At 39.8% G+C, this 27997-nt stretch overlaps 1 protein-coding gene across 1 annotated transcript in view; it reads right to left on the bottom strand.

Annotated features, from left to right (window-relative positions):
- Window positions 1–7565: 7565 nt before the first annotated feature.
- The window catches only part of LNPEP (leucyl and cystinyl aminopeptidase), a 102413-nt gene continuing 81981 nt past the window's right edge, over window positions 7566–27997 (bottom strand). The window contains exons 11-18 of the mRNA XM_030565840.1: window positions 24923–25011; window positions 19072–19255; window positions 18187–18343; window positions 17383–17567; window positions 16609–16770; window positions 14616–14756; window positions 13787–13868; window positions 7566–12711 (exon numbers count right to left, since the gene is read on the bottom strand). Of these exons, the coding sequence (XP_030421700.1) occupies window positions 12580–12711; window positions 13787–13868; window positions 14616–14756; window positions 16609–16770; window positions 17383–17567; window positions 18187–18343; window positions 19072–19255; window positions 24923–25011 (1132 nt within the window). The 3' untranslated portion in view covers window positions 7566–12579. The remainder of the gene's footprint in view (window positions 12712–13786; window positions 13869–14615; window positions 14757–16608; window positions 16771–17382; window positions 17568–18186; window positions 18344–19071; window positions 19256–24922; window positions 25012–27997) is intronic.

Raw genomic sequence — 27997 nt, forward strand, 5'->3', positions numbered from 1 at the left:
CAAGTACACCTGTTCTTTTTGCGGATACAGACTAACATGGCTGCTACTCTGAAAGAAGTTTAAAGAAGAAAGTGAGCTTTGGGATAAACAGTCAATATCAAGAGCTTTCACCAGAGTTTTAACGAAAGAGGACACAGCACAATAGCATCAATGAATTCATGCATGCTCTGTTTTACTGGACAGCTGCTGTTAATTACACAGGGGCCCACTGGTGACTTTGTGCGACAATAGAGTCCAGCAGAACCCCTTCCTAATGCAGACAACCTCACTTGTAAGCATCTGAAACAAAAATGACAATGGTTTAGTATCTAAACCAGGGGCGGGCAAACTTTTTGGCCTGAGGGCCACATCGGGTTTCGGAAATTGTATGGAGGGCCGGTTAGAGGAGGGGGTTGTGCCCTCCCTGGACCCTTGCCCCATCCAACCACCCCTTCTCCCTGTCCCCTGACTGCCTCCAGAACCCCTGCCTGCACCCTGCCACCCCATCCAACCACCCCTCCTTCCTGACTACCCTCATTCAATCCCCTATTCCCCCACTCATGACCTCCGCGACCCTTATCCACACCCTCACCACCACTGCAAACTCCCCTGCCCTCTATCCAACCCCCTCTGCTCCATGCCTCCTTACCACGGTACCTGGAGCACCGGTGGAGCCAGGCTACACCGCCGCTACCACATAGCGCAGAGACCGGGTCACGCTGGGCTCTGCAGCTGCGCTGCCCCAAGAGCTCACAGCCCTACCGCCCTGATCATTGCACCAGCGGCAGAGCGAGTGAGCTGAGGCTGCGGGGGAGGGGCTGGGGGAAAGCCTCTCGGGCCAGGAGCTCAGGGGCCGGGCAGGATAGCCCCCAGGCCAGATGTGGCCCACGGGCCGTAGTTTGCCCACCCCGATCTAAACTGATGGAACAAATTGATGGAAATGTGTCTAGTCTGATTTTGACAAGTCTCCTGATGCTTTGGACTGTCCAATTCTTGGCATTTTGTGTTCAGGTTTTTTATTTCAGAGAATAAACCCACATTGGTTTTGTGCGGATGCGAGAGTCATCCCCTTTGCTGACATCCATTTTGTTGAGGCAGCAATAACTGACATGTCTGAGATGTACTAACTAACTTGGGAAAATGTAGCCACAACTAACACAGATTGTGCTTCCTACATGGCTAAGTTTGCACAGGAGATAAAACTCAATCAGACATCATAGCTGCTATGTATTACTTATCTTGCTCATCTGATTAACCTTGCATTGTCAGCTGCTACTTCTACAGAAGAAATGAAAGATGTGAAATCTTGCATCATTGGCTTTGGGTCCATTTTCAAGCATGCAAACAAGTTGAAGGCTTTGTTTTACACAGTGCGAGACAAGTGCAGTTAATTACCTACCCCTGTTATGCCACATCAGTGGATGAGCTTGTACTTCGCTGCCTGTCATGTAAATAGTGTGTGGACTGTGCTAATTTAGCTCCAAGATCATCCTAAATTTCTGGGTTCTAAATCAGAAGCTCTGAAGGGAGACTGGCAAATAACCAAAATGACTGACAGATTCTGCACACCATGGTAATGTTCATTGTTGAAAACACTGATACACATGGAAAACACTGGAGTTTTCTCTGATACTACCAACATGTTGGCTAATACCAGACATTTACCAGATCCTGACAACCAAAATCTCATCTGAATTGAGCACAAAAGCTTCAGGAGAAACATACTGCAAAAAACTGCCAGCTGCTTCTGGAAATTCTTCAGACCCTGGAACATGACAAAAACCAAAAAAAAAGCATTCAAAACCTTCAACGAGAAATAGGAAACAACCATAGCCTGTAATCTGAACCCCAAACGTGTTTGGTGCTGAAGGTTCTTCTTGCATGTCATTTAGGTGTTGCACCCCTTTCTCAAGGTGACTTTTGCAGCATACTAAGACTGTTATGCCAGAATGTTTCAACCATTTGCCACTGAAGATCAAATTTCAAGTCTGAAAGGGGAATTTACTACTTACTTGAACATGCCCCAACTCTGACCATGTGAAACCAGATGTGCTGGCTTTTGGAACAGTCATCAACACACATTCCCAACTTCAGCAAAGTGGCACGGCGAGCTTTGAGTGTACCCCCGGAATCTACTGATGCGAGTGCTTATTTTCACAAGTTTCCACAACAGCAAGAGGCTCAACGTGAGGGAAGATAATTTGAAGACAAATTATGTGAGCCTATGCAAACCAGAATTTCTGGAAAAACTATAGTTCAGAGACAAAATTACCTTTGTACATAAAAAATGCCAATTATACTGTAGTAAAATGTGTATATTATGAAAAGTTTAGGTATTTTTCCCACCAGTTTTTCTGATTTTTTTTCTTACTTTCATCCCAGTTTAATGTTTGGAAAATAACCACCAAAAATTCCCCTCCTTTTTAAAAAACACACAAAAACAAAGAACCTGAAAACACAGAACACTAATCATAATGCAGATTGAATACTAAGTCAAATTGTAGGGGTAAGCATGTTACTTATTCATAAATAACTGACTGCTCTTTCCCAGTTCTACATTAAAGATTTTTGCACTAGTTGGCATTACACTGTTGTTGGAATCTCAGTGTAAGCCTCCAGAATATAAGTGTAGCGGCAATATAAAACAAAGTGCATTAGCTGACTTACACACTGACTTGACATCTATGCCCTAATCTCTCCAAAATCCAAAGCTCTGAGGCCTGAATTTCCTCTTCTAGTATTACAAAAATATATCTCCACTGACTTCTAGGAAGCAGGGTCGGCTCCAGGGTTTCCAGGGCAGCAGGGAGAAAAAAATAAAAAGCCATGATCAGTGGTAGTTCCACCACACCACTTTCTTCTTCAGCGACAGGTCCTTCCCTCCGAGAGGAACCGAGGGATGCACCGCTGAATTGCCACTGAGGCGGCCAACGTGCCGCCGCTTCCCCTTGGCCGCCCAAGCACTGTTTGCTGGGCTGGTGCCTGGAGCCAGCCTGCTAGGGAGTTAGAAATGACTTATGCCAAATAATTGGTGTGATGCATCAGACCCTTTGTATTTAAATATATGGAACTATGCAACTTATTTTTTTATTACATTTCTCTCTGCATCTGCTGGAGCCTTGAGGCAGCTACAAAATAGTGCCAATAAGCAAAATCACAACCAATTAATATAATGGTTTTGAAACTGAAGAAAATAAAATCCAGGCTGGCAAAAAAAAGAACTGTTTTTTTACATTATGCATTACGTAATCTTTTGGCAATTTCATAACAGATCTGTTTTCTGACATCTTCTGTGCCTGCTACAGCGTCAAGCATTTTTGTGCTTCTCAGCTTCAGAAACTGAAGACACTATAACATGCTGAAAAGGAACCCCACCATAATACAATCTTCATAACATCAGTAAGCAGCCTAGACAAGACAGACCGACCTCTAAGACACCATGAAGGAAGCCTCCACGCTAAAGTTTTAACTAAAATGAGGGAAGAGATGCCTTTCATTAGAGTGCTTAACTTGGTGGTGCCAATAATTCCGGTAGGACAGATGAGGTCTTATCAAGAGAGCCATCGTTCACACATTCTAGACAGTGGGGAAGGCAGAGTTATAGAATACATATTTACAGCAAATTGTTCAAAATGTTCAGACAGCATGGCACAAGAACCACACATTTATAACAATGAATTCTGAGAAATGATGCTACTACTGAATAACTTCCTCATGAGCTTACTATGTTAAATTCAGATGCCAGTGACAGCATAGATAGAAAGTATTAGTCTGAAGCATATTTTGTCTCTTGCCTCATGGCATTTTAATGTCATATGCTGATTCTTGGTCATATAGCTTTAAAAGGCTTTGAAAACAAGGGCCTAAAAAGATTTTTCAGGAAAAAAAAAGTTTAATTGCAATGTATGTATCGGACAAGATTCAAGAAGCAATATTTACACAATAGTTTGAATATCTAAAGTAGCTAAAGGAGGACTTGCAATTTCACCAAATGCAAAACAGATCTGTCTCTCTTTTACTGGTCTGGCTGCAAAGTTAGCATATTCTTGTTTCAAGTTTATTCCTTTTCCAATCAGTCGTCAAGCTCCAAACATAACATCAGGAACAGATATTAAGATAAACCAAATGCAAATGTATTTGGCTAAGATATCTTACTACAGTGATTTATCCCAATGGGAGTATCTTGTGGTACATTTCCTCTTTTTGGTTTGACTATTTGAAGACAAAAGGTGACCATATTTGGGTTAGTGAAGCAGCAAAGAACAACATCTTTCACTGCTCTGGGCCAAGTTGTGACTTGTCCTTATATGGTGTTCCTGGGTAGGGCACAAGGGTAACAAGGAGCCTTTTCTGCTTGCCTAGACTATTAAAGAGCTAGGCAGAATTGTAGCCTCTGCAGTTTGAGGAGCACAGAATCTGCAAAATCCATTTTTCAGGGTCACACTATGTTCCCAAATCACAAGGAAGTATGGAGAGTGGGGAGATGGTGACCCCCCCCCCCCCAACACTAGCCTGCAGGCCTCAGGCAGAATGCTTCCAGTGTCCACCTCCCCAGGCTGATGTGGTTTCTACCTTCCCCTTACTATGGGTTGGGCCTAAATGAGCACGACATTTATCACTGTACATACAGTACTTAAAAATGCAATTCAAGTAATTTGTAACAAACTCGTGTAACTCCCAGTGTCCTGAATGTCAAGGGGACATTTACTAAAAAGTTGCTTTAAGGTGGATCCTGCTGCAGAGGCCTGTCTTGTAGGTATTTATCGATGCATAACCAAGTCTCTTGCTTTTATTATGATGAGAAAAATTTACATTTCATGAGTTGCCAAGAAACATGGAAACTGATCTCTATCTGTCAGAAATACTTCCTTTTGTAAATGTTGTTTCTTTTATCTAGGACAGCACTGTTTTGAATGCAAGAACAAAACTTTATGCCCAATTATACATTCTCAGTACAGAGTTCCATATACGTTGCCACAATGGACCCTGATTGGTTAATGTCTTTACAATGATTTAGGAGAGAAAATGCCTCAGACGTTCCATTTGGGTTGCAAGACCTCAGTTCTTGTGTTTAGATGAAAGAATTCCTTGTTCTAGATTCACAGGCAATAGAAATATGGAGGATGAAATCCTGCCCCCTACCACGGACTTCAATAGGGACAGGATTTCACCTGGAGCGTTCTACACTTTCAAAGTCTCCACTACTCACTTGTATCTTTGTAAAGTTACAATCTCCCACTTTCAAAAAATAGTTTGCCCAGCTTCCAAGCCTCTACGACAATGAAACAAAGAACACACAATCCACTGGCTCACATCACAAATAAATGAACATATGTTACTAAATTAACATGCATACTTTCCCTTCCATCTAAAGAGAGCTGCCTGCATGCATCCTGCTCTCAAAAATGTCATTCTGGTCCTTGAGACCAGCATCATCTCTGAGAAGCATCTCTCTGTAACTGGGTCATGGATAAAGAAACATGCACTGTAAAATAAAAGCTAAACATTCAGGTCTATTTATCCTGGTTCTTATAATGTACCACCACCCCCTGTGACACCTGGACAATTAAGGTTCTGGTACTAATCTTAGTGCTCTCAACATACTTTATCTTAAAGACAATCCCTTCATTTATCATCCAACCATGCAGCAGAGCTAAAATGCTTAGTATTAGACAAATCCTTCCATCATCTAGGCTCAGGAAGTTCTTCAGCTCCTTGCTTAGGATACAGCATAATAAAAAAAAAAGTTTATTAGATAAGGGAAAAGTTGAGCACTGGATTTGGAATCAGGTGATTTGGGTTCTATGTCTGGCTCTGCAACAGCTCTGCTGCGTACCTTGAACAAATCATTTAATCGGTCTGTACTTTGGTTTCTCCATCTGTAACATGGTTATAAAAAGGGATTTAGCACAGCAAAGGCTAATTCAGAAAGGTGGACACTATCCCTGTCATGGCCACAGTGCACTATGGCACCATTAAGGAGTTACTTGCACTGGACATAACACACACAAAAGTAGAGGACACCATTACCTGCTAGAATCTGGACTTCATTCCTTAACTTTTGCAGCCTGTGAGATATTGCAATGTGCTGCTGACTGAGCCAAATGAGCCTAGTCAAATTCTCCCCAAATTTTTCATTAGAAAACTAGGCAAGGAAAGTCAGTATCTAGTGTATAGAACTGGTTTAGTTACCATTTAAAGTAAATATTTCTGTTCTGTAGCTGGAAAGATGCAGGGTGATGTACTTACATCACAAGTATGATATTACTTTCAGACTGTTAGTAACTGGGATATTAGACAACATCTGCTAGGGATAACCATTTTTAAATCAGCAGACTCAGATAACTTGCACCCAAGAAATCATAAAAGAGTTGGCTGAAGAGATCTCTGGCCTGCTGTTTAATTTTTAATAATCTTTGGAATACTGGGGTAATCTGAGGACTGCAAGAGTGTTCAAGTTGTGCTCCTTACACTATTACCTGGGGAGTGGAGGGGGGAGAGCAAATGCTGGTGGTGCCTGAGCCAGGACTATGCAGCTTCCTCTGCCACTGCTGCTGCCTGGTGGTGGGATAAACAACATGCCAGTGAGCCTGGGTGCTAATTGAGTGGTATGCCCTTGTCTCTAAAGGGATCAGCACTAGGTTTGATGCTATTCAACAATTTCATCAATGATCTGGAAGTAAGTCAAACAATTGCTGATAGACTTTGTAGAGGACAACAATTGGTGGAAGTGGTAAATAATGGAGGAGGACACAGCAGTCATAAGAAAGATCTGCATCACTTAGTAAGCTGAGTCCTTCAAACAAAATGCAATACAGGCACATGCAAAGTTATACATCTAGGAACAAGGATTGCAAGTCATACCTATAGAATAGCAGGGGCTATATTGTGGGAAACAGTAACTGAGAAAAGGATTTAGGGGTCACAGTAGACAAGCAACTTAGCATGAGCTCTGAATATGATGCTGCACTATTATGGACTAATGAGATCCTTGGATGTATAAGCAAGGGAATAGCAAGTAGTGAATAGGAAAGTGATTTTACCAACATATATGGCATTGAGACCGATACTGGAATACTGCATCAGTTCTGGTATCCACCCTTTAAAAAGGATATCAAAATTGGAGAATGCGCAGTTTAGTTTATCAAAAAGATTGAGAGTTGACTTGATTACAGGGTATAAGTACCTTCATGGGGATAAAATATTGCATCCTAAAATGCTCTTTAATCTAGCTGACACAGGGATAATAAGAACCAAAGGCTGGAAGCTGAAGCCAGATACATTCAAATTAGAAAATCAGGCATAATTTTTTCCACAGAGAAGCAGATTAACCAATGGAACAAATCACAAAGGGAAGTGATTGGAGACTTCACGAGATGGAGAATCAAAACTGGATTCTGGAAGGTCAATCACAAGTTACTGGGCCAGGGTAACTGGATGAAATTTAATGGCCTGTAAGGAGGTAAGACTAAATGATCAAGTGTTGCCTTCCAGCTTTAAAAATCTAGGAAAACAATTCAAAACCATACACTAATGAGGTGAATATAGTAGTTACAAAAAAAAAAAAAAAAAAAGAAGAAGAGCAATTTGTATTTAAATAGTTTATTTTCATCTCACAAAAGCCACAGTGTCTGCAGTATACATGCCTTTTCATCAGTGCCAGTTATATGCAATCAAGTTTATCTGAAATATAAAGAAAATAAGCTCCCCACCCCATACAAAATGGAACAAAAACAGATCTGCACGTGTATGCATTATACATGTATACACATACACTTTTTCAAACCCGCTTTCCCCCCACCACCACCTAAAGGCAAGTATTGTACAACCTGGAATTTCACCATGCAAAGCTCACATGTGATTGTACATTGTACTTGTATTTTAAGTATTTTAGAAATATACAAGTGTTCTCCCTTTACAAGTCCTTATAGTATTTAACATTTCCAAAATAATTTGAAAGGTATCATTCTTCAGGACTATTTAACTTTATAAATACTGGAATATAGGACTCTTGTCTGACTACAAGTTTAGCAGTGGTTTGATGCAATTTGCTCTCAAAATACTCCATTCCCTAATTCGTTGAATAGAAAATATTACTGAACTTTAATAAGAATCCAAATTTTAATGCATTTAAATCCATTCAAGCTCCTATCTTTTCTCAATATTTTACTGCAATTTGCTAAATGCCATCATGGTCAACTCAAAAAAACATGCCTGATCAAAACTAAGTTATCACGAATAAAAGTCTGTATTTCTACTTCAGCGGCAGGTTTAAACGGAAAAACTAGATGTTTAAATTCTTTAGCAATATAATCTAAAATACAAGCCTAGACGCATAAAATGCATACAAAAGTGTGTAGTTAATGAGGCAGCGTTGTTTTAAATTTCAGAGTGCAATGAAAGATAACATCTTCCAGCGGAGGGGAAGACCAATCTGTTGGAAAAGAAATGTTCCATCTAATATAGAACAGGTAAAAGATATGCCATCATAAAGCAGAATTCACTTCAAGGGTCAGAATTCCTGCAGCATATGGTCACTAAAAAACCCCAACACAATGAAGGCCATTACCATGTTCCTTAAAGCATTACTTTTACAATGCATGTCCAACATAAAATGCCTCAAATGTTGCAAGATGCAGTAAGCAGGTGAAATGTAAATATTTCTATGGCAAAAACCATCTCTTTGGCCAGGTACAAAATTAATATCACTTCTAGAGTAAAAGTGAGCTCTTCAGATTGACAATGCTGTTTTGGAAAAGGTGCAGGTGTTTTATGAAAGCAGGGTTTTATAAACTAAAATTTAGAGTAGGTTCAATTCAATAGTGATGAAGTACCTACTATGACATGTATCACTGCTTATGGAAGCATATGCAACATATGCTTCTGTACTGAGTTACTGGAAGATGTCAGATTGTGTAAATGCTGAAGTACAATTCTATATGCAACATACTTTCAATTCATGAAGGAATCCAAAGTGCATATCCAAATTCGGAAAATTGTAATATCTCCAATTTCCACATGTTATCAAGGTGCCCCTACAGTTTGCATCGCTCTAGCAACTGGTGTTTTCAGCTTTCCCACGAGCAGGCAGGTGAACATTTGGAGGATGAGTATGTGCTTGCAGAAATTAGCTCAATGACTGGGATGGAGAGATACATCCAAGAGAGCAAACTAAGGTTTGAAATAGGTGACAAAGAATTTGAGTTACTTTGTTAATGTGAAGGGGGACAAGATTGGGAATACAACTGGAATATTGTGTGTGTGGTTTAATATATAAAAATGAAAGCCTCTGGACTACTACAAATTGCCACCCTACTCAAACAGCGTGGGGAGTAGGAAACAAAGTATCATTGACCTCCAAACGAACATGAATAGCATTAAAACCTCTAGCCTAAAGAGTAAAAAAAACATACCAGATATGGAACAGGAGTTTTACTGTCCCACTGCAAAAAAGTATGGCCTCCTTTTATTCCAATCTCCAGGTAGAATATGACCTTGCATGTCACTGTAATATAATCCATAAGGCAGAGACCATTGCTACAATCAGATCTAAACAGCCACATATGATCCATTTCAGGATCCTTCTCTCCTCACAGCCTGATCCGTTCCATACTATGGAGTAAATTTAAGAAGCCAAAAAACTCATGAATGACAAAGTAAATGCAGGATTTAGCATTAATTAAATGAATTTGCAATTTTAATAAAATCAAAGATACATCAGCATGCAGACTGCTCTGTTTTCCAGGGATAAAGCTAAAAAACCTCATTCTTTAGCACATTTTTCTCCCGTTAGGCTAATTTTACATGTGAAACGACAATGGCCCAAAACTTACACAGCCTCTTGTTCTATAAGGTTTGCCTGTAAACTATTATGGAATCGTAACAGAAGTGTTTTGCTACAATGTGTGTATTTCTTTTGACTGGAAGACAAAAGAACTGGTAGGATCCACTCATTTAATGTAAAACATGCCTTGTGTCTTGATCCTTAGCCATGCCAATTCTCCTCAATTCCCACTGAGCTCTGGAAGAGATGAGGGTTCTTAGTGCTTTTCAGTATCAGGGCTTGATCCAACTCTTACTGAAGTCAAGGAAAAGCTTCTCATTGAAGTCAATAGGAGTTGGCTCCCAAGTACATACTATGCACTCCAGAGAAGGACAAGTGATATTAAAACATGAATCATGTTCAAAAAAGGTGAAAAATTCAGTTCACTGAGTGGCAAAATGAAACAAACAATCCTTGGGGTTTTTTCTTGGTTTTGGTTTTTGTTTTTTTTTGGTTTTTAAAGCTGTGATTTTCCAAACTCTGTTTTTCAGTTTTTACTATATTTTGCACTCTAAAATGGAAGTGTGTGGTATTTTCTAATACAGACTACATTACCAGTAACATGTTTAAGCTCAATGGTAGAACATTCCTCAATTCCAGCTCTGGGATTTTAAGTGATTATATTAGTTCTCACTCTACAAAGTTTGACATCCATCATCTTTGCTGCTGTCGATGGGGAAAAAATTTAAAAGACCGGGGAAATGGAAAAAGGAAAAAAAAAACACGGTGCAAAACACACAAAGAATATACAGAGATGTAACTAACACATTAACTGGGAGCGGGGGAAAACATCACTGCACAATGCAGTTAATACAAGTGATTTAAGAACACAATGAATTAGAATTACATCTAATTCAATTACTGAGGATGAGTACAAATCCACTTTCAGTGCATGCAAAATGCATTCATTTCCACTTGCTGACAGGGTTTTTTGCGCACCCATGAGGAGTAACATTCCTTTTCAAGGTTAGAACTGCAAAATTCATTTTTAAAGTAAACTACTGGCAAATTGAGGAAATTTTTCCCCAAACTTTTGTCAGAGAAGCACAAAATATGGAAATGAAACTGCATAGTTCAAATGATTTAGTACATACCTACTGATGAAAAGCCAACAAATACTATAATTTTCCCTAGGTAGTTTTCACTAATCACCTACCTACCTCTCTTGCACATTACTATCACAAATTGCAGGTGAAAGTCATTATAAATTTTAAAAACCAGAGAATGTATTAAAATGGTGACAAATTCAAAGTGAAACCTGATTATGACTGAAAGTAGTCTCCCCACCTTTTGAAGAAAATTTTTCTCAGGGCTTCTCTCTGCACAATATTTGCACTGGTTTAACTTAAATCCATTTAATTAACTGATGCAACTTGTTTGTTTGGATTCTCTTACATTGGTTTAAAACTTGTTATATCAGTTTGGCTGTACAGGAAAGTTTTCTGATGCAAACTAATGTGATGTTAGCCAGCTTTAAACAGGCATAAGAATATTCACACATTCTCTCTTTCCACCACTTTAACTAAACAGGTATAAAAATAGTCTCTTTAGTTAAGGAGGTACAACTCTGTTTACACCAGGCCTCTAAAAGGGCCTTATATGTGAATTGCTTTAGAAAAAAGGCACCCTGTATTGTGGCTATCCTGCCTTTTAGCCTATCATGCCGGATTTTAGGGCACTTGTTCTCAGAAAAGGCTTTAGGCTTTGTCCCCAATAATTGTTGCACGATACCATCCAAATACAGATAAAAAGTTCCCCACTGCTGTGTTACACCAAGCAAGCATTACAGAGTAAGCTGTGTACACAAATCATACCAGTGATACTGAAAAATTAAGTGAAGAATATAAAGACCCAAAGAAAATGCTTGGCACACATGTACCAAATGCAGGCCCTCCGCAAAGAGGAATGGTGAAAAGGATTAGTAGTCAATCAGGGGTCAGTCCACCATCAGAACTAGTCTGGAGCAACTTCCTATGGCATTTTGGGGTGGAGTGGAGGGGCACTGTTGCTCAGACATCAACAAAACAATATTAATAAATACAGTCTGGCAATTGAACGTTTGACCCTTAAAAGTGCCTAATGAGTTAGGAGCACACTCCTCACTGATTTTCAGTGGGTCATGTGCTCCCAAGTCACTGAGATGCTTCTGAAAATCTCTCCCCTCCTAAAACATCCATATTTGCTATTTGGCTGTGTTTTCTTTTCATATAGTATCAGTAGCACCTGGCCACTTAATAGACAAAGATACATATAATAATGATAGCTGTATATTCTTATGTTTTTAGAACGTCTAGAAAAAAACGTTTAGATCATCAAAAACTATGCCCAAGCTACCAACAGTTTTTGCATAAGAACACTGATTAGCCAGCGCTCTGCAAAAAAAAAAAAAAAAAAAAAAAAAAAGACGCATCTCTCATGGCAGTTTTTTCCTTTGTTGCTCTCTTTTTCAATACTTACCCAGTGTTGAGAACAATAGGACAGGATTTCAAATGACAGGATGTTTCAAATATAAAATTACTGTACTTATTAGTTATTTATGCAGCTGTTTGGTCTATAAATGAACACAGTTCCAGAATAAATAAATATCTACATCTGGCCCACAAATGACCAAAAGAAAAACAAAACTTAGGTGAGATGTGCCCTGAGCTAACTAGAACCCCTAATAGTGCAAACAATGTTGCAGCGCTGCCTGGTTTCACCTTGGCCTTTGCAAAAGCAACAGTTCACAAGCTCTCTTAATGTCTAACACACACACACACACACACACATTGTGTTCTCTACAGATATTGCTGCAGCATCACTAGGTTCCTCTCCATCCACTTAATATTCAGCTGAATTGTCTCAATAGCCTCTTTGACACAGCGAAGTTGAGAAATCTTCTCTGACTTGGACTCAAAGAAAGTTTTAACCTGCAGAGTAAGGAAAATGTGCATTTCAGGCTGAGAAATGTAGGCAGTTTCCAAGTTAAGAGCGTGTCACCTGCCCACCCTCCACCCCCAGCACAAAGCACCAATCATCCACATTCACATAGTTGGCAAATTGCACAAGAGGGCTACTGAAAATCTGGAGTGATTGCAGCTCATGGGAACTGCAGCAATGATCTGTGCAGCTTCAATAAAATTCAACAAGAAATTCTGTATATTTGATGGAATCCCCTACCTTTCACTCAAAGCACAATCAAGTTGTAGTCATACAGCACTCAGAAATAAACTAGCTTTCTGGAGAAGGATTCTGTTCTTGTGACAAACGAGATTGCCTGAAATTATTCTCTTTGGTATACTGAAAATCCACTTATCACTGGGGCATTTGACACAACAAAGTATGTACATGCTAAAGCATATGAAAATAAATTCTGTGTACAGGTAAGATTTGCACACATTATGCATGCATATACGTTTTGACTTGGGCAACTTTAAAAGATTTTGATCTTTAACCCTTTCCCTAGAAGTTGACCGTCTACAGAAGAAGCTATAGTGGCTTCTATGCCACCTTCTACCCTAGTAAGCTACTAGAGTAGAAGGTGTGAGTAAGGAAAACAGGGAGACAGCTGTGGCATCTCAGCAACTGGCTGATTCTCAACTGCCAGAATGACCTCTTAGGGCTCCTGATAGCCAAAGTAAAATGCAGCGACCTTTAGGCTGCTCTATCATACACCAGAGACCTGGATAGGGTCAGCGGTTCTGGAATCAGAAAGACAAAGCCACCTTTGGCTCAGTCTCCTACTGGCATGCTCAAGTCATAGCCAAATTATCTCTAACATGGGTGATAGCCACAGACTTTCTACGTAACCTTGGGCAAGTCACTTTTCTGACTATTTTCCCATGTATAGAATAGGAATACTAATAGTCATACACTATTGAAAAAGGATCTTTAAATCTATGGTGAAATGCACTATGTACATGCCAGGTATGGTATCAATAGCAAGTGCACACAATTTTTTGGGGAGAAGCCAACATTTAGGTAATAGTACTTTACACCACCAACCTCAAGTAGATGGGCCTCTGTTGAAAACTGAAAGGTTGACACAGTAACTATATTCTGGATAGCAAACGACCCCAAGTGGAACCTGAAATATGGAAGAAAAAATAAGGAAGAAAAGTAACGTGTGGTAACCAGTTGATGAACCAAGTGCACTTTGCATACTTTTTAAAAAGAAGACTTCAAGCAACAAAGGGTAAAATTTGAAAATTACTTAATGGCTTTTTGTTTTGGTTTTGGTTTGTTTTTTTGAAAAAGTGAATTTTTTGGAACCTGATCACCACATTGAGTTATTCTAATCATATAGTAACACAATTTTGGGGGGGGAAAAACAGCTTAAAGTTGTAACACTTGCAACAAGCTGTGACGTTCCAAGAAAAGTAAGTATATTTCTGAAGACGAGTTCCCCCCAACACACACGAACTTTCAGTGTCTCCAAAAGGAAAAACACCTTTTTCCAACCTGTTTCAAAGCATGCTGAGAGATCACTGTGGATGCAAGATATTATTCACCATAGAATGAAGAACAATACATGCACCATTCTAAAGTTTCATATCACTGTCCTTTTAATAAGGACAGGCTAATATTTTCTGAACCAGGCAACTGACATGTGAGCCTAAGTCTCTAGGGGTGACAAACAACAATGGAAATTAACTACCTAAACCATTTTTTTTGGGGGGAGGGGGAAGAAATGGGACTTGGGAACTTTTCAAAATTTTATTCCAAGTTAGCTCAGTCTCTTATTTTGCGGTGGAAAAAATGCATGCACACAAATGCTGCACCTAACACTTCATGCTAGTAATTAATTTAATAATTAAAGACCAAACAATCTTACTTCCGTATAAGCTTTTCCCAGTTCTCTTTGACAAAGTCCCAGGCCAACAAGTGCCCAGGCAGACTTTGGCTGACAGTTGTTATGATATGTGAAAGTTCCTGTGCCCTGATGAGGTCTCCCTCCAGGCTTGTTTGCATTAACCTAAGAGACAAAACAGATCCAGTCAACTCAAAACTACTATACAAACATTTCACAGCTAGACTGCAGTGGCTCTCATAGGTTACTTAGCCAGAGTATATGGTAGGTCAGAGGCTACTTACAGATATACTTTCTTATCTTTTACAGATATCTCAAGAAACTAGATGTAGTCAACTACCAGGGCCAATACTGCAAAATTCATTATTTACTTTTGGTTTCCAAATGCCACACATGGGGCCCAATCCCATGAAATACAGAATAGGTTCAAAGCCCATGAGTCATTTAATTCCCATCAAAGTGCCAGGGGCTCAGTGACTTTTGCATGGTCATAAGAGGAAACAAAATTCACTGATAATCATGAGAAACTACACTAGTCCCACAGCACAGCAGTCATGGAAACCTTTCACAGTCTCTGCTACACCCTCCAGACAGACCTCTGAAGTGGTCAGTGAACATACAGATAACGGCTGTAGGTGTTGGAGATAAGGTGCCTCTTAGTTCCTGCATAAAGCAAGTTCAAGATTTCATCCACACAGCAAGCAAGTTACCTGAACTCTTGGTTCTTTGTTATGAAATAGGCCTGTGACTTTGAAGGCTTCACAGGATTTCTAATCTAAAGCAACTCCACACTGATCTTCCAAGAGTGCAAAGCTTTCAAGCTTGAGTCTCCTCTTACTATACGTTCCAAGCAGTGTTAACTACACTGAATTCTAGGGAGTTTCTAATGATTTCCACCAGCACAAGTGAGCAGAGTATCAGGACCGCTGCATTTGATTATATGGAATCCTGTTCCTGATGTGTTGGGGTGTAGAGGGGTCGTCACCTGCTATGGCCCTAAAAGGGTTACAGCCAGCCCTGGGAGAGGGCTGGGGATGCGAGCCAAAGACTAGGCTGATGGGGAAGGCAGCCACAGCTAGGGCCACGCCCCATCAGACCACAGCTGGACCTATAAAAAACTGAGCCACGAGCTCAGACATTCTCTCTCTAGCTTCTGAGAAAGAAGGACCTGACTGTTTGGGAGCCAAGAAGGGTACCTGATGTGGAGCAGTGCGGGGGAAGGGCAGAGGGAGCTGGGGAGCTCCAACTTGATAAAACCCCAAGCTGCAGGCCTTGGTGAAGGCCTATGAAAGGGTACTTGGGTTTACAGACTGCAGTCTGCCCCAGTGAGCGGGGGCTAGATGGTGACTGGCAGTAGCCACTGAGGCAAGGTGGGGATAGAGGGTTGGGGGTTCCCCTGGGTGGGGAGATCCAGATTGTGGGTTGCTGAGGTGGGCAGAACTCCTGGGTGCAGGAGGGACACGGGGGCCAGTGGCAGGCAAGACAACAGCTGGCAGAGGGCACTCTGGAGCTGGAAAAAAGAGCTAATTCCCTGGACAACCAGCAGGAGGTGCCACGTTGGTGAGGCATTGCCTTGCTACAGCTACAAATTTGCTTTAATAAGCAGAAGCCTACTAAAAGAAAGTCTTCCTAGCACTATGTTTAGCCAATGTAAGAAAACCAGTCAGTTATTTTAAATGTTGAGGGGAAAATCCACATTTCCAAAGAAGTTGGGATTTTGTTTTTTTTTGTTGTTTTTGTTTTTTTTAAGTTTATACATTACATAAATATTTTGAGAGCGACAAGGACAGTGAGGTTAAAAAAAAAAAATCTTGTATTGGACCAGTTTCTGTTGGTGAAAGATACAAGCTTTTGAAATGAAGAAGAGCTCTGTGAGGCTTGAAGACTTGTCTCTTTCCTCAACAGAAGTTGGTCCAATAAAGAGTACCTCACTTCCCCTTCCCTCTTTCCCCCACTGTCTCTCACATATTCTGGGAACACCACAACTACACCACCACAATCTTTTGGAATTTTTTACCAGATCAGTTTTCTAACGTCTTCTGTGCTGGCTAGAGCTTCAAGCATTTTGTGCTTCTCAGCTTCAGAAACTGAAGATGTGTACATGCTTAGAAGGAACTCCCAGCCATCATCAGTTTTCGCTCCTGCTGAGAATACAGTCTTCATAACATCAGTAGGCAGACTATAAAAAGGTTACAAAACAAGAACAGGCCTGTATGAAACAGTAGGGAAGAAATCACCACATACATGCTTTAGGCAAATAGCACAAGTGATGTCTTTTGCTAGAACACTTAATTTGGTAGTAATAGTAGTTTTGTAGGACCAGATTAATTCATTTCCAGGGAGACATCACTCAGATTCTAGGCAATTGGGGACAGCTGAGTTACAGAATACATGGAATCACAGTTAATCATGCAAAAGGCTCAGACACGCTATGATACAAAATCCACAATGACTCAGCAGAGAGAGTTCTGGAAGGTGAAAAGGTTAACTATGCAAGAACAGCTACAATGTGCTACCATCTGAATTTTTAAGCTGTAAACTCAAGTGAGAATTATCTAGTAGGTACAGCAGTCACATTCAACAACACTGTGGATACAAAGTTTTATTTCTAAAATATAGTTCCTCTTGTTTTATGCCATGCTATATTCAAAAGAAATGCTGTAAAAACTGCTGAATGAAGCATAGCCTCTGTACTTCGGTGGCCAAGACGAATTAAGATCTTTCTTCGAAACAGATGTGGAGAAGCGACAAATACATAAACAGAATATGCTTAGACTAGTTTGTGCTTTACCTCTTTGTGCCATTGGAAGCCTTCCATTCGTTAAACAGCTTGGTGGCAGTGGTGCTACAGTTTCCCAAGTGATGGGAGCAGGCAAAGGCTAGCACAGTAGACCGGAACTCTCGTTCAGATAAGGTCCCATTATCAGTCCAAGTCTGTTGCTCAATTTTGCTTCCAAGTAGCTTTTCAACTTTGTTCTAGATGGTGAAAGACAGTAAGCAATACCAAGACACATTTAATTGCTCAGAGAGGAATTCACAAGCAAGATAAAGAACTAATTTAAGGGTGTAAGATTGTGTAGACCACCCCCTATTTAAGCAACCCCCAATTAGACTACCATACACATAGCTAGTGGGTGTAAATAAATTTAAGCAGACTCTCTGCATCTGAATGTTAGACCTCTAGTCCCAATCTGGATGAAACTGTCAGGTTCCAGACATACTAGTCAGATTCAAAAACTTTTGAAATAGCAAACTCGGGTGTTTTCTCCCCATTTCTGTAGCAGAAGAGGACCTGGATTTTAAAGAGTTTATTACTGAATATCTATTGCAGTAGCACATTAAGAGCCCCAGTCATGGCCCAGGACCCTCACTGTGCTAGGTACCATACACAGAACAAGAAAACACAGTCCCTGCCTCAGAATAATTAACAACCTTTATTATTCAGGGCAGACTGACAGAATAGCCTTACAAAAATAAGGCAAGCCAATGAGATTCCAGAATGTTGGTCCATCAGAGTCTGACCAGAGAACACAGTTGTGAATCGATCTTATGGGAAAATATTTCAAACACTGATATGGAGAAGAGGAAGACGTACCACTACTCTTGCTGCAAGATTCAGCATTCCTCTTTTTTCTATGAGGTCATAGACGAGACTCAGTTGGAACAGAGCTTGACTGATTGGAGCAGTGTGGTTCTCTTTCACTAGGTAATCAAGCAGATGAAAGGCCTTCAACAGAGACACTTTTCCTATACTAAAAAGGTCAAAGAACACAAAAAGAATTAAAATGGATTCAAAACAGACTTTCCGGCTAAAATGAAATCTTAAGGATGGCATCTACCTTTGTAGAAGACTCCTAATTAAAAAAAGAGAGCTATATCATGAGCTGGAAGCAAATGGAAGTAAAAATATATAAAGTGTTACTGTTCTTGTAATAGAATAATGATGGCAACAATCACGCCTTTGATTAAGGGGCGGAATTAAAAATAAGGTGAAGCATGGTGGTACCTGAAAGTAAGTGAAATTACTCAGATTAAGGAAGCAGCTGTCACAGAAAGGCCACCCAGAGTTCTCAGCTTCATTCCAGCTGCAGAGCCAACAGAGGGGTACATAAATGTTTTAATGGCTCTCTCTCATTATGTCAGAAGCAACTAGTTTACTTGTGCTCAAGCACAACAGGTACTTTTCCTTTGATAGGACAAAATGACATGGCATTTCTCTCAGACTTAAAGAACATGTTGTCCTCCATGCCAACAGAACTAGCAGGTGTCCTTTACAATACAAAGGGATGAATGACGGCACTAAATGAATGGAAATCAACATCTGATGTTTTATCATTGAAACTTCAGCATCAATGATAGCAGATACTGAATAAAAGTATCTTTAAAGCATTCTTCCCCACAATGTTCTTAAGTATAATCCTTTGTCTTGCACCAACTTAAAATTAAAAAAGCTATACTTCCTCCCAAAACCAAGAATTACCCCACAAGACTGAAGATATTGTTCATCAGGTGAGCTCGGTCTTTGGTACTCAGAGCAGTGGGATCTGTCCTCAGCAGGTTAATGAGAGTATTCCAGTCATCTTCAGCATAGTGCACTATATAGTACCCATTCATGTCCACATTGAACTTTACCCACTTCACCTCCTCCTGAAGTTCAATGGTAGCTAGTTGAGAGAGAGAAGGGTAGAGACACCCACACAGTTATGCTGTTAATATTGAACATTTTAAAAACCTATTTTCTAATGCTGAGAGTTTAGAGTACTAAATGGTTTGGGCCCAGCTTACTCAGGAGATAAATTATCTTCCCATCTATACTACTGCAGAGATAGTATCTGAGCTAGAAGCTCCCTGGTCATAAAAAGGAGCAGCAGTCAGCATGGTGTTCTGTATGAAGGCCCCTTAACTCTGGATTGTTCGCCCCTTCTATTTGGGCTAATCAAAATAACCGGGCCACTATTTTCCACTAGTTACACCTGTGCATTCTTACAGAAGTTCAATGGATCTGAATTACAACTAAGAATATAAAAGAGTCAGGAGACAGAAGGTGAATTTTAGCACCAAGGACGTAATGTGGAGGAGGAGAGGGAATCCAGTTACAACAGATGAGCCCTTGCAACCAAGGAGCAGATTAGAAGGGAGAAGCCCTCTTTTTAAAGATTTATTTGGAGTATGGGTTGAACTGAGGACAGAGTTTATCCCACTGGACATAAAAGGTGGCAATTTCAAAGTTGTGAACAGCACAAATGTGACAAGACTGAATAAAATGCAATAGTTTTAGACTAGACTTGTGCTTTCCAATTTGGCAATACTGGCTGTGACCCATCCCTCAGATATATTTGATAGCAGACTGACCTACCTAATTAAATATTAATTGTAACTTTTTTGAGAACAGTTATCCTAGGCTAAAATAAGTGGTATAATTTTAGTTTTAGGTTCAAGGGGAAAAGAAAAAAGATGTTCCCGCTGGTGTGTGTTAATATGGTAAGACCACCAAATTCCAGGTTGTCATGACGTTTGAAACACACTGGTTTCCATACTTGCAGGAAACCAGCTTCTCATTATTATAATTTACCTGTGTGGGAGGAAGAAGGAGCGAGCTAGCGAGTAGAGACAACCTAACACTGCCAGGAAGTAAAGGCCAATCTCAGAGCCATGTTATTTAATGTATTTCATTTGTTCATTCAATCTTGTATTACCATAAAGAATGGCTCACATCTCTAGGACCATATCAGCTGCCATTTTGAACACACAAGGCAAACTCAGCATGCACTGCAATGCAACTGATGCAACTGTGTATGACATACCACAACGCAATGGAAACAAACATCACTGACTAATATGAAGCTTTCCTAGTAATCTTTCTGTCTAAAAATGAGGTGATTCAGACCAGGAGTTCACCAGCTGAATCTTCTCAAAATAAAAAGAACAAAACCTTTGCAAGTGTATTTCCACATCAAGCAGGTAGTGGTGGCAGGGAAAAACAAATAGGAATTTTTAGGATAGTAAGTCTTGAAAATCTTATAAGAAATTAAGCAGATTCAAAAGCAGAGGTTTGCGCTCACTCTCTCTGTCACACTCACATACACCCCCCACACCTCCACCTCTTTGGTTTGGTCTCCCAAAAAGCCCACCCACATAATAAACCTCTCTCTACAGCTCAGTCATCATTTGAGTGAACATGATATTTCTGTGCCTCACGGTGCTCAACACTGTGTGAAAGACAGGACATAATCAAGTCACAAGTCAGTAAAGATCACAGAATTATATCTGTGACATGGTGAGATATGTCTATCAAATTATTGATTCCATTTTGTATTATGTGCTGAACACAAATCTAAACCTTACCCAAGGGCAGCTTACTGTGTTGCTTTCCAGACAGTACCCTGCTCAGAAAGATGCTGACAACTTCTTGAAGAACTCTCATTGAGAAGCTGTCAAGATGGCAATTACTGTCCATCAAATTTGATGGTCTCAACTGCTGATCCACCACCCATGAAATAAGGGTTTTTCTGCACAGGAGCCCAGGGGGATAGGGGCTGGAGTCTCTCAGTCGGGCACCCAGCAAAGAGACAGACTCTAGTTAACAGGTGGGTGTTGGGGGGAGCACTGCCATCTACACATCCAGAAAACTTGCAGGATGGGCTCTACCTGGTCTGAAAGCTGACAAACCTTGGACTGTCAGAAGAGCTGAGATCATAATGGGGGAGAGGGCAACTCAGGACTTCTGCTTCGTTTTCAGGAGTTTCAACAAAAAACTCTTGAACGCATTAAGAGTAAAGTCACTGTGGATGAGAAATTGCTTTGCTAAAACTATGTTACTTGTTTTCCTACCACATTGTCCCCAAAGGGGTTAAACTAGAAGCACATACATTCTAGATGAGGTTCTGGGGAGCATGGGTATGTGATTGGGAAGGGCTGTCGGTCCCAGGAGGTCTCAAACCCTCATTCAGGGCTCTAAGACAGCTGAGTGGTGGCACTCTACATCTCAAAGAAGGGTGTAAATCCAGGACCTTGCTAGAGCTGGTCAGAAAAAGCTTTGATGGGCCAATTTTCCACCTGCAAATGCAATTCCATAACAATCTAAAAGCTTTGCAAAATCACATCAATTTTGCCAAAAATTTTGTTTAGCTGGACATTCAAATAAAAAATGCCAATAATGTCAAACTGTCCTATTTGGCATATTTGGAATGAAACTTTTTTTTTAAATGATCTTTAAATTTCACAGTGTTTATAATTTGTATACATAATGTATTTTTTTTTTAAGAAGTTTTGCTTGGACTCAATGGACTTTTTCCCCCCAGAATTTTCTTTTGGAGATTTTGAAGTCTTCAAGTTTTGTTATGGTTTCAAAAAGCCAAATTTCAAAATCTTGAAATCCTTTGTGAAGAATAATTTCTATTCTCTCCCGGATCTACAACATGCTCTATCATCCCAGAACACTAAACTTTTGACACTAAACTTGGAGGAGTAGTAGATACGCTGGAGGGTAGGGATAGGATACAGAGGGACCTAGACAAATTAGAGGACTGGGCCAAAAGAAATCTGATGAGGTTCAACAAGGACAAGTGCAGAGTCCTGCACTTAGGACAGAAGAATCCCATTCACTGTTACAGACTAGTGACCGAGTGGCTAGGAAGCAGTTCTGCAGAAAAGGACCTAGGGGTTACAGAGGATGAGAAGCTGGATATGAGTCAGTGTGCCCTGGCTGCCAAGGAGACTAACAGCATTTTGGGCTGTATAAGTAGGCACATTGCCAGCAAAATCGAGGGATGTGATCATTCCCCTCTATTCGGCATTGGTGAGGCCTCATCTGGAGTCCAGATTTGGGCCCCACACCACAAGAAGGATGTAGAAAAATTGGCAGAAGTTCAGCGGAGGGCAACAAAAATGATTAGGGGGCTGGAGCATATGACTTATGAGGAGAGGCTGAGGGAACTGGGATTGTTTAGTCTGCAGAAGAGAAGCATGAGAGGGGATTTGATAGCTGCTTCCAACTACCTGAAAGAGGGTTCCAAAGAGGATGGATCTAGACTGTTCTCAGTGGTACCTGATGACAGAACAAGGAGGAATGGTCTCAAGTTGCAGTGGGAGAGGTTTAGGTTGGATATTAAGAAAAACTTTTTCACTAGGAGAGTGGTGAAGCACTGGAATGGGTTACCTAAGGAGGTGGTGGAATCTTCTTCCTTAGAGGTTTTTTAAGGTCAGGCTTGACAAAGCCCTGGCTGGCATGATTTAGTTGAGAATTGGTCCTGCTTTGAGCAGGGGGTTGGACTAGATGACCTCTTGAGGTCCCTTCCAACCCTGATATTCTATGAACTAGAAACAGTGGCTAGACTCCTTAGACCCAAATGGCCTGGAAACACATGGGACTCTGCAACTGGATCCAATTGTAACAAGACTTGTGACCACAGAGTGAGATATGGAGACAGAGATTGTAACCTTAAAAACAAACCCCAAACTCCAAACCATGGACAAATAGCATCTTGGAACAAAAGATATAAACACATTACTAAACTACAGACAAATCTAGAGACCAATTACAGAACAGTTTATTATTTAAGAGGATTACCTAACCTTTCTGAAAAAGAAAATGTCACAGAATTGAAAGCCATCACCTACACTGACTAATTACACAAATAAGCCTTCTAGAAGAGGAGGCAGTCAGAAAAAAGACCGAAAATAAATCTTGCTAAAATGAGCAACCCAGACTTGTCTGATAGTGCAGTCAGTATTTCAGAGGGCTGCCTGGCGAAAAATACTGGAGGGAGGGAGGGAGGGAGGGAGAGACAGACAGACAGACAGTCTTAGTTGAAAAGTTCCATGGTATAAAGTCAGGCTAGCAGTGGAGACCAGGCAGTGGGGGAATAAGACAGCTGCAAGATAATGGTAATATGCTGTTACCAGAGAGAATGGAATGCAGGCAGACAGGCAAGTGGTGCAAAACTAGAGGAGAGTCACTGTTTAAAGATTCTACAGATCTCACATATGGGTTTCCCCTCTCTCCAGTTCCTAAAGTGACCTGGGGACATATATGATGAAAAAAGGCATTCAACAGCAATAACTATTCTTTGTCTATCAATGAACACTGAGGCTATCTGACTATTTACTTGACTAATGGGTCTGACAATGTGAAGAACGTGCACACAAGTTAACACCTTGGTTTTCTCACAGATTATTGGGCTGTAAACTACTTTTCAGCCAACATCTCAAATAGCAGAGGTCCAGAAACAATTAAATGAGATTTTGTAAATCAATTGTGAAAATTAAATTTAAAAAAAAAATCATTATCTGCTTAAACTACTGTGCTTTTAACAGTCATTTTATGGAAAATGACCACATTATACCAAAATAGCTATAAAGGTTTCAAGATTGGCATTAAGCATTCAACTTCAATTTTGTATGGTTTATTTGAAGCAATAGAAATGGAGGAGACATTTTTACACAGTATGTCATCAAGAAATGTGTCAGATAATGAGTGTAATGGATAGGGGGAGGGATCAGTATGATAGTAGGATTAAAGGCATTTTAAAAGATCAAATTGTCAGCTGGCGTACAGTAAATCAGCAAAGATCCACTGATGTCCCTGTCTTACATCAATGCTGGCCAAGTATTTTTTAGTACAATACTGAGTAACAGTCACTTTCATCATTAAAAAGAAAGTTAATCCAGCCCTCTGTACAGATTAGCACCTAGGGACTCAAAATGGCCACTGCAGCAAAGAAAAGGTGGGGAGAACGTGGGAAAGTTCCAAGTTCTAGACTGCCATACTCTGGAACATTAAAAAAAAGTGTTCTAACAAAGTAATTATTTTATGCCACAAAACAAAAAGTAAATAATAATATCAGAGGGGGAAATACACCTCATCAGAGTCATGTTGGCTCTGTCAATCTACCAGGGCTGATTCTCTTAAGTACACAGTGCTCAGAGCCCACTCTACTTCCTCAAGGGCCCTCTCTCCAACCTGGTAGCTTGCAAAAAGACTAAGTCCTGTTTACTCCCTGTATTGTCATGATCTTAATACACTCCTGACATCACTGCCAGTGAATGCTAAGTACTCCAAGCATGCTCAGCACCATTGGTTCCTAATTGTATCCTTATGTGATAAAGCCAGCCTAAAGCAATCATGCCTACAAAAAAGTGATTAAAATTACACTGTTCTCTGTTCCCTATGGAATCATTCCGAGTTATATTCTCCTCTGCAATTACTTTATACCATGCACGCCCTTGGCCTCAAACCCTACTCAGGTGTGTGCAAACAAAGGCTGATCCACAAAACTGAAGTAACCTGCTTTCACTGTACATCCTAGCTACAGAGGCTTCAAGTCACTTACCTGACTTCTGGTCCAGTAAATATGCATAAGGACAGTGGAAAGAGCTGCAATTGCTAGTAATGTAGGAGAGAGGAATATGCCACAGATAACTGTAAGAGAAAAATTATATTTTTTTCAGACTTATACAGTAGTCTAGCTTTATGTAGTAGGTCACATCCAATACAAATCAGTTGTGCTATTTGTCTCACTTTTTTTTTTTTAAAACTGCTTTAACATATTATGGCATTTCAACAAAATGTTAAGAGATCTATGATATGCCCCGCATCATTACAGTATCCAAGTAATTCTCAAACCATTTTTAATCATATCTCCTCTGTTCCTCACCTTACACATGGAGAACTGAGGCACAGAAATATTAAGCCACTTGTCCAAAAAAACTGAAGTAAATCTGTGGCAGTGCCACAGATTGACCTTGAGGCACTTCAGTCCCAGTCTAGCATTTTACTCACAAGACAACCTTCCTCTGAAGTTTTATAGTTTTGTATGGGATTTATGTAAAAAGTAAAAGGACACTGGTCATGTCCCAAATCCCTCTAACAAAGAGCACAAGCAGTTACACAAGCCAAGAATTCAAGATAATCCTATACTAGAAGAGTAAATAATATCCTCATCTTCCAATTAGGGCTATCGATTAAATCATAGTTAACTCACAATTATTTTTTTTGAGTTAATCACAGTTTTAATCACATTGTTAAATAGAATACCAAGTGAAATTTAACATTCATATATAATTGATTTCAATTACAACAAAGAACACAGAGTTTACACTGCTCACTTTATATTTATTTGCACTATAAAAAAAGTATTTCAATTCGCCTCATACAAATACCAAGTGCAATCTCTTCATCATGAAAGTGCAATTTACAAATCTAGATTTTTGTTTTATTACATAACTGTACTCAAAAACAAAACACTGTAAAACTTTAGAGTCTACAAGTCCTCTCAGTCCTACTTCTTGTTCAGCCAATTGCTTAGATAAACAATTTTGTTTACATTTATGGGAGATAATGCTGCCCATTTCTTATTTACAATGTCACCAGAAAGTGAGAACAGACTTTCTCATGAGACTTTTGTAGCTGGCATTATCAGGTGTTTACATGCCAGATATGCTAAACGTTCATCTGCCCCTTCATGCTTTGGCCACCATTTCAGAGGACATGCTTCCATGCTGATATCGCTTGTTAAAAAAAATCCATTAATTAAATTTGTGACTGAACTCCTTGGGAGAGAACTGTATGTCTACAGCTCTGTTTTACCCGCATTGTGCTATATATTTCATGTTATAGAAGTCTCAAATGATGACCCAGCATGTTTTCGTTTTAAGAACGCTTTCACTGCAGATTTGACAAAACACTGTAGGTACCAATGTGAGATTTCTAAAAATAGCTACAGCACTCAACCCAAGGTTTAAGAATCTGAAGTGCCTTCCAAAATCTGAGAGGGATGAGGTGTGGAGCATGCTTTCAGAAGTCTTAAAAGAGCAACACTCCAATGCGGAAACTACAGAACCCGAACCACCAAAAAAAGAAAAATCAATCTTCGGCTGGTGACATCTGACTTAGATGATGAAAATGAACATGTGTCGGTTCTCACTGCTTTAGATCGTTATCAACAAGAACCCATCAACAGCATGGACACGTGTCCTCTGGAATGGTGATTGAAGCATGAAGGGATATTTAAATCTTTAACACATCTGACATGTAAATATCTTGCAACGCTGGCTACAACAGTGCCATGAGAATGCCTGTTCGCACTTTCAGATGATATTGTGAACAAGAAGTGGGCAGCATTATCTCCTGCAAATGTAAACAAACTTGTTTGTCTGAGTGATTGACTGAACAAGAAATAGGACTGTGTGGACTTGTAGGCTCTGAAGTTTTACATTGTTTTATTTTTGAATGCAGTTTATTTTTGTACATAATTCTACATTTTTAAGTTCAACTTTCATGATAAAGAGATTGCACTACAGTACTTGTAATGGGGGGATTGAAAAATAGTATTTATTTTGTTTTTACAGTGAAAATATTTGTAATAAAAATATAAAGTGAGCATTGTACTCTTTGTATTCTGTGTTGTAACTGAAATCAATATATTTGAAAATGCAGAAAACAACCACAAATATTTAAATAAATGGTATTCTATTATTGTTTAACAGCGCAATTAATAGTGTAATTTTATCTAGGGCAAACCCACGGAGGGAAAATGGGTTGTACACTAATTTCCACACAAATCACTATAAATTATTCACCTGAAAAGTCATCCTTCAAGAGCTATTCACATAAGTGTAACTCCAAAAGGATATCCATGGAAAACCCAGGAAGACAGATGTACAAAACCAACCTTCCAATCCTCACAAAGACGAGTGGTCTTTAAGGGCCTAATTTTGCGTGATGTGAAGTGCCCCCAACTCCCTATTAAATTTCAACTGTGGTAGAGAAAACCACAGTTTGCAGTTTGAGAATGTTCTTGTCTTGTTATACAACAAGGATAAAGTGCCTGGTAATGGAGTACATTTGACAAATTGAATTTTGCAGTTATCAGTTGCTTTGTATTTGCACCAGTAGCTAACCACCCATAAAAAAAGATGTTTATTGCCATTTATTCCTCCACTACTATGAATATTATTCCTAAACAAGGAATCTTTAGCTATTAACTGACATACACAAATGCTAATTTATGGTCAGTCTTAACCTTTGTTAGGGGGAGAGCTTCCTTATCCACAGTCTATACTGTCCTCTATCAGCACTCAGCCTGCAGATTTGGCCTGGCAGGAAAATGTGCAGGTTCAAGAAAAATTTTTTCCCTGTCCTTTAGACACCATCAGCATTCCTCTGCAGAATGCTACTTCGTTTGCTAACTCCTCTCATCTACCTTCTATCTCATCCCCATATACCCATCCTTTATGTGCCCCAACTACTTGAGCTTGAAGATTAAACACTGCAACTACTTGAAAAAAAATTTTTTTTTTACTTTACATAATCCTGACTGCTGTATGATTAACTCCAGTGCACAATAGGAGAAGCCAATTAAAAACATCAAAAAAATGAATCCATAAAATTTAAGTTATGATGAACT

Source organism: Gopherus evgoodei, chromosome 6 (assembly GCF_007399415.2).
Source record: "Gopherus evgoodei ecotype Sinaloan lineage chromosome 6, rGopEvg1_v1.p, whole genome shotgun sequence".
Classification (NCBI taxonomy): domain Eukaryota; kingdom Metazoa; phylum Chordata; order Testudines; family Testudinidae; genus Gopherus; species Gopherus evgoodei.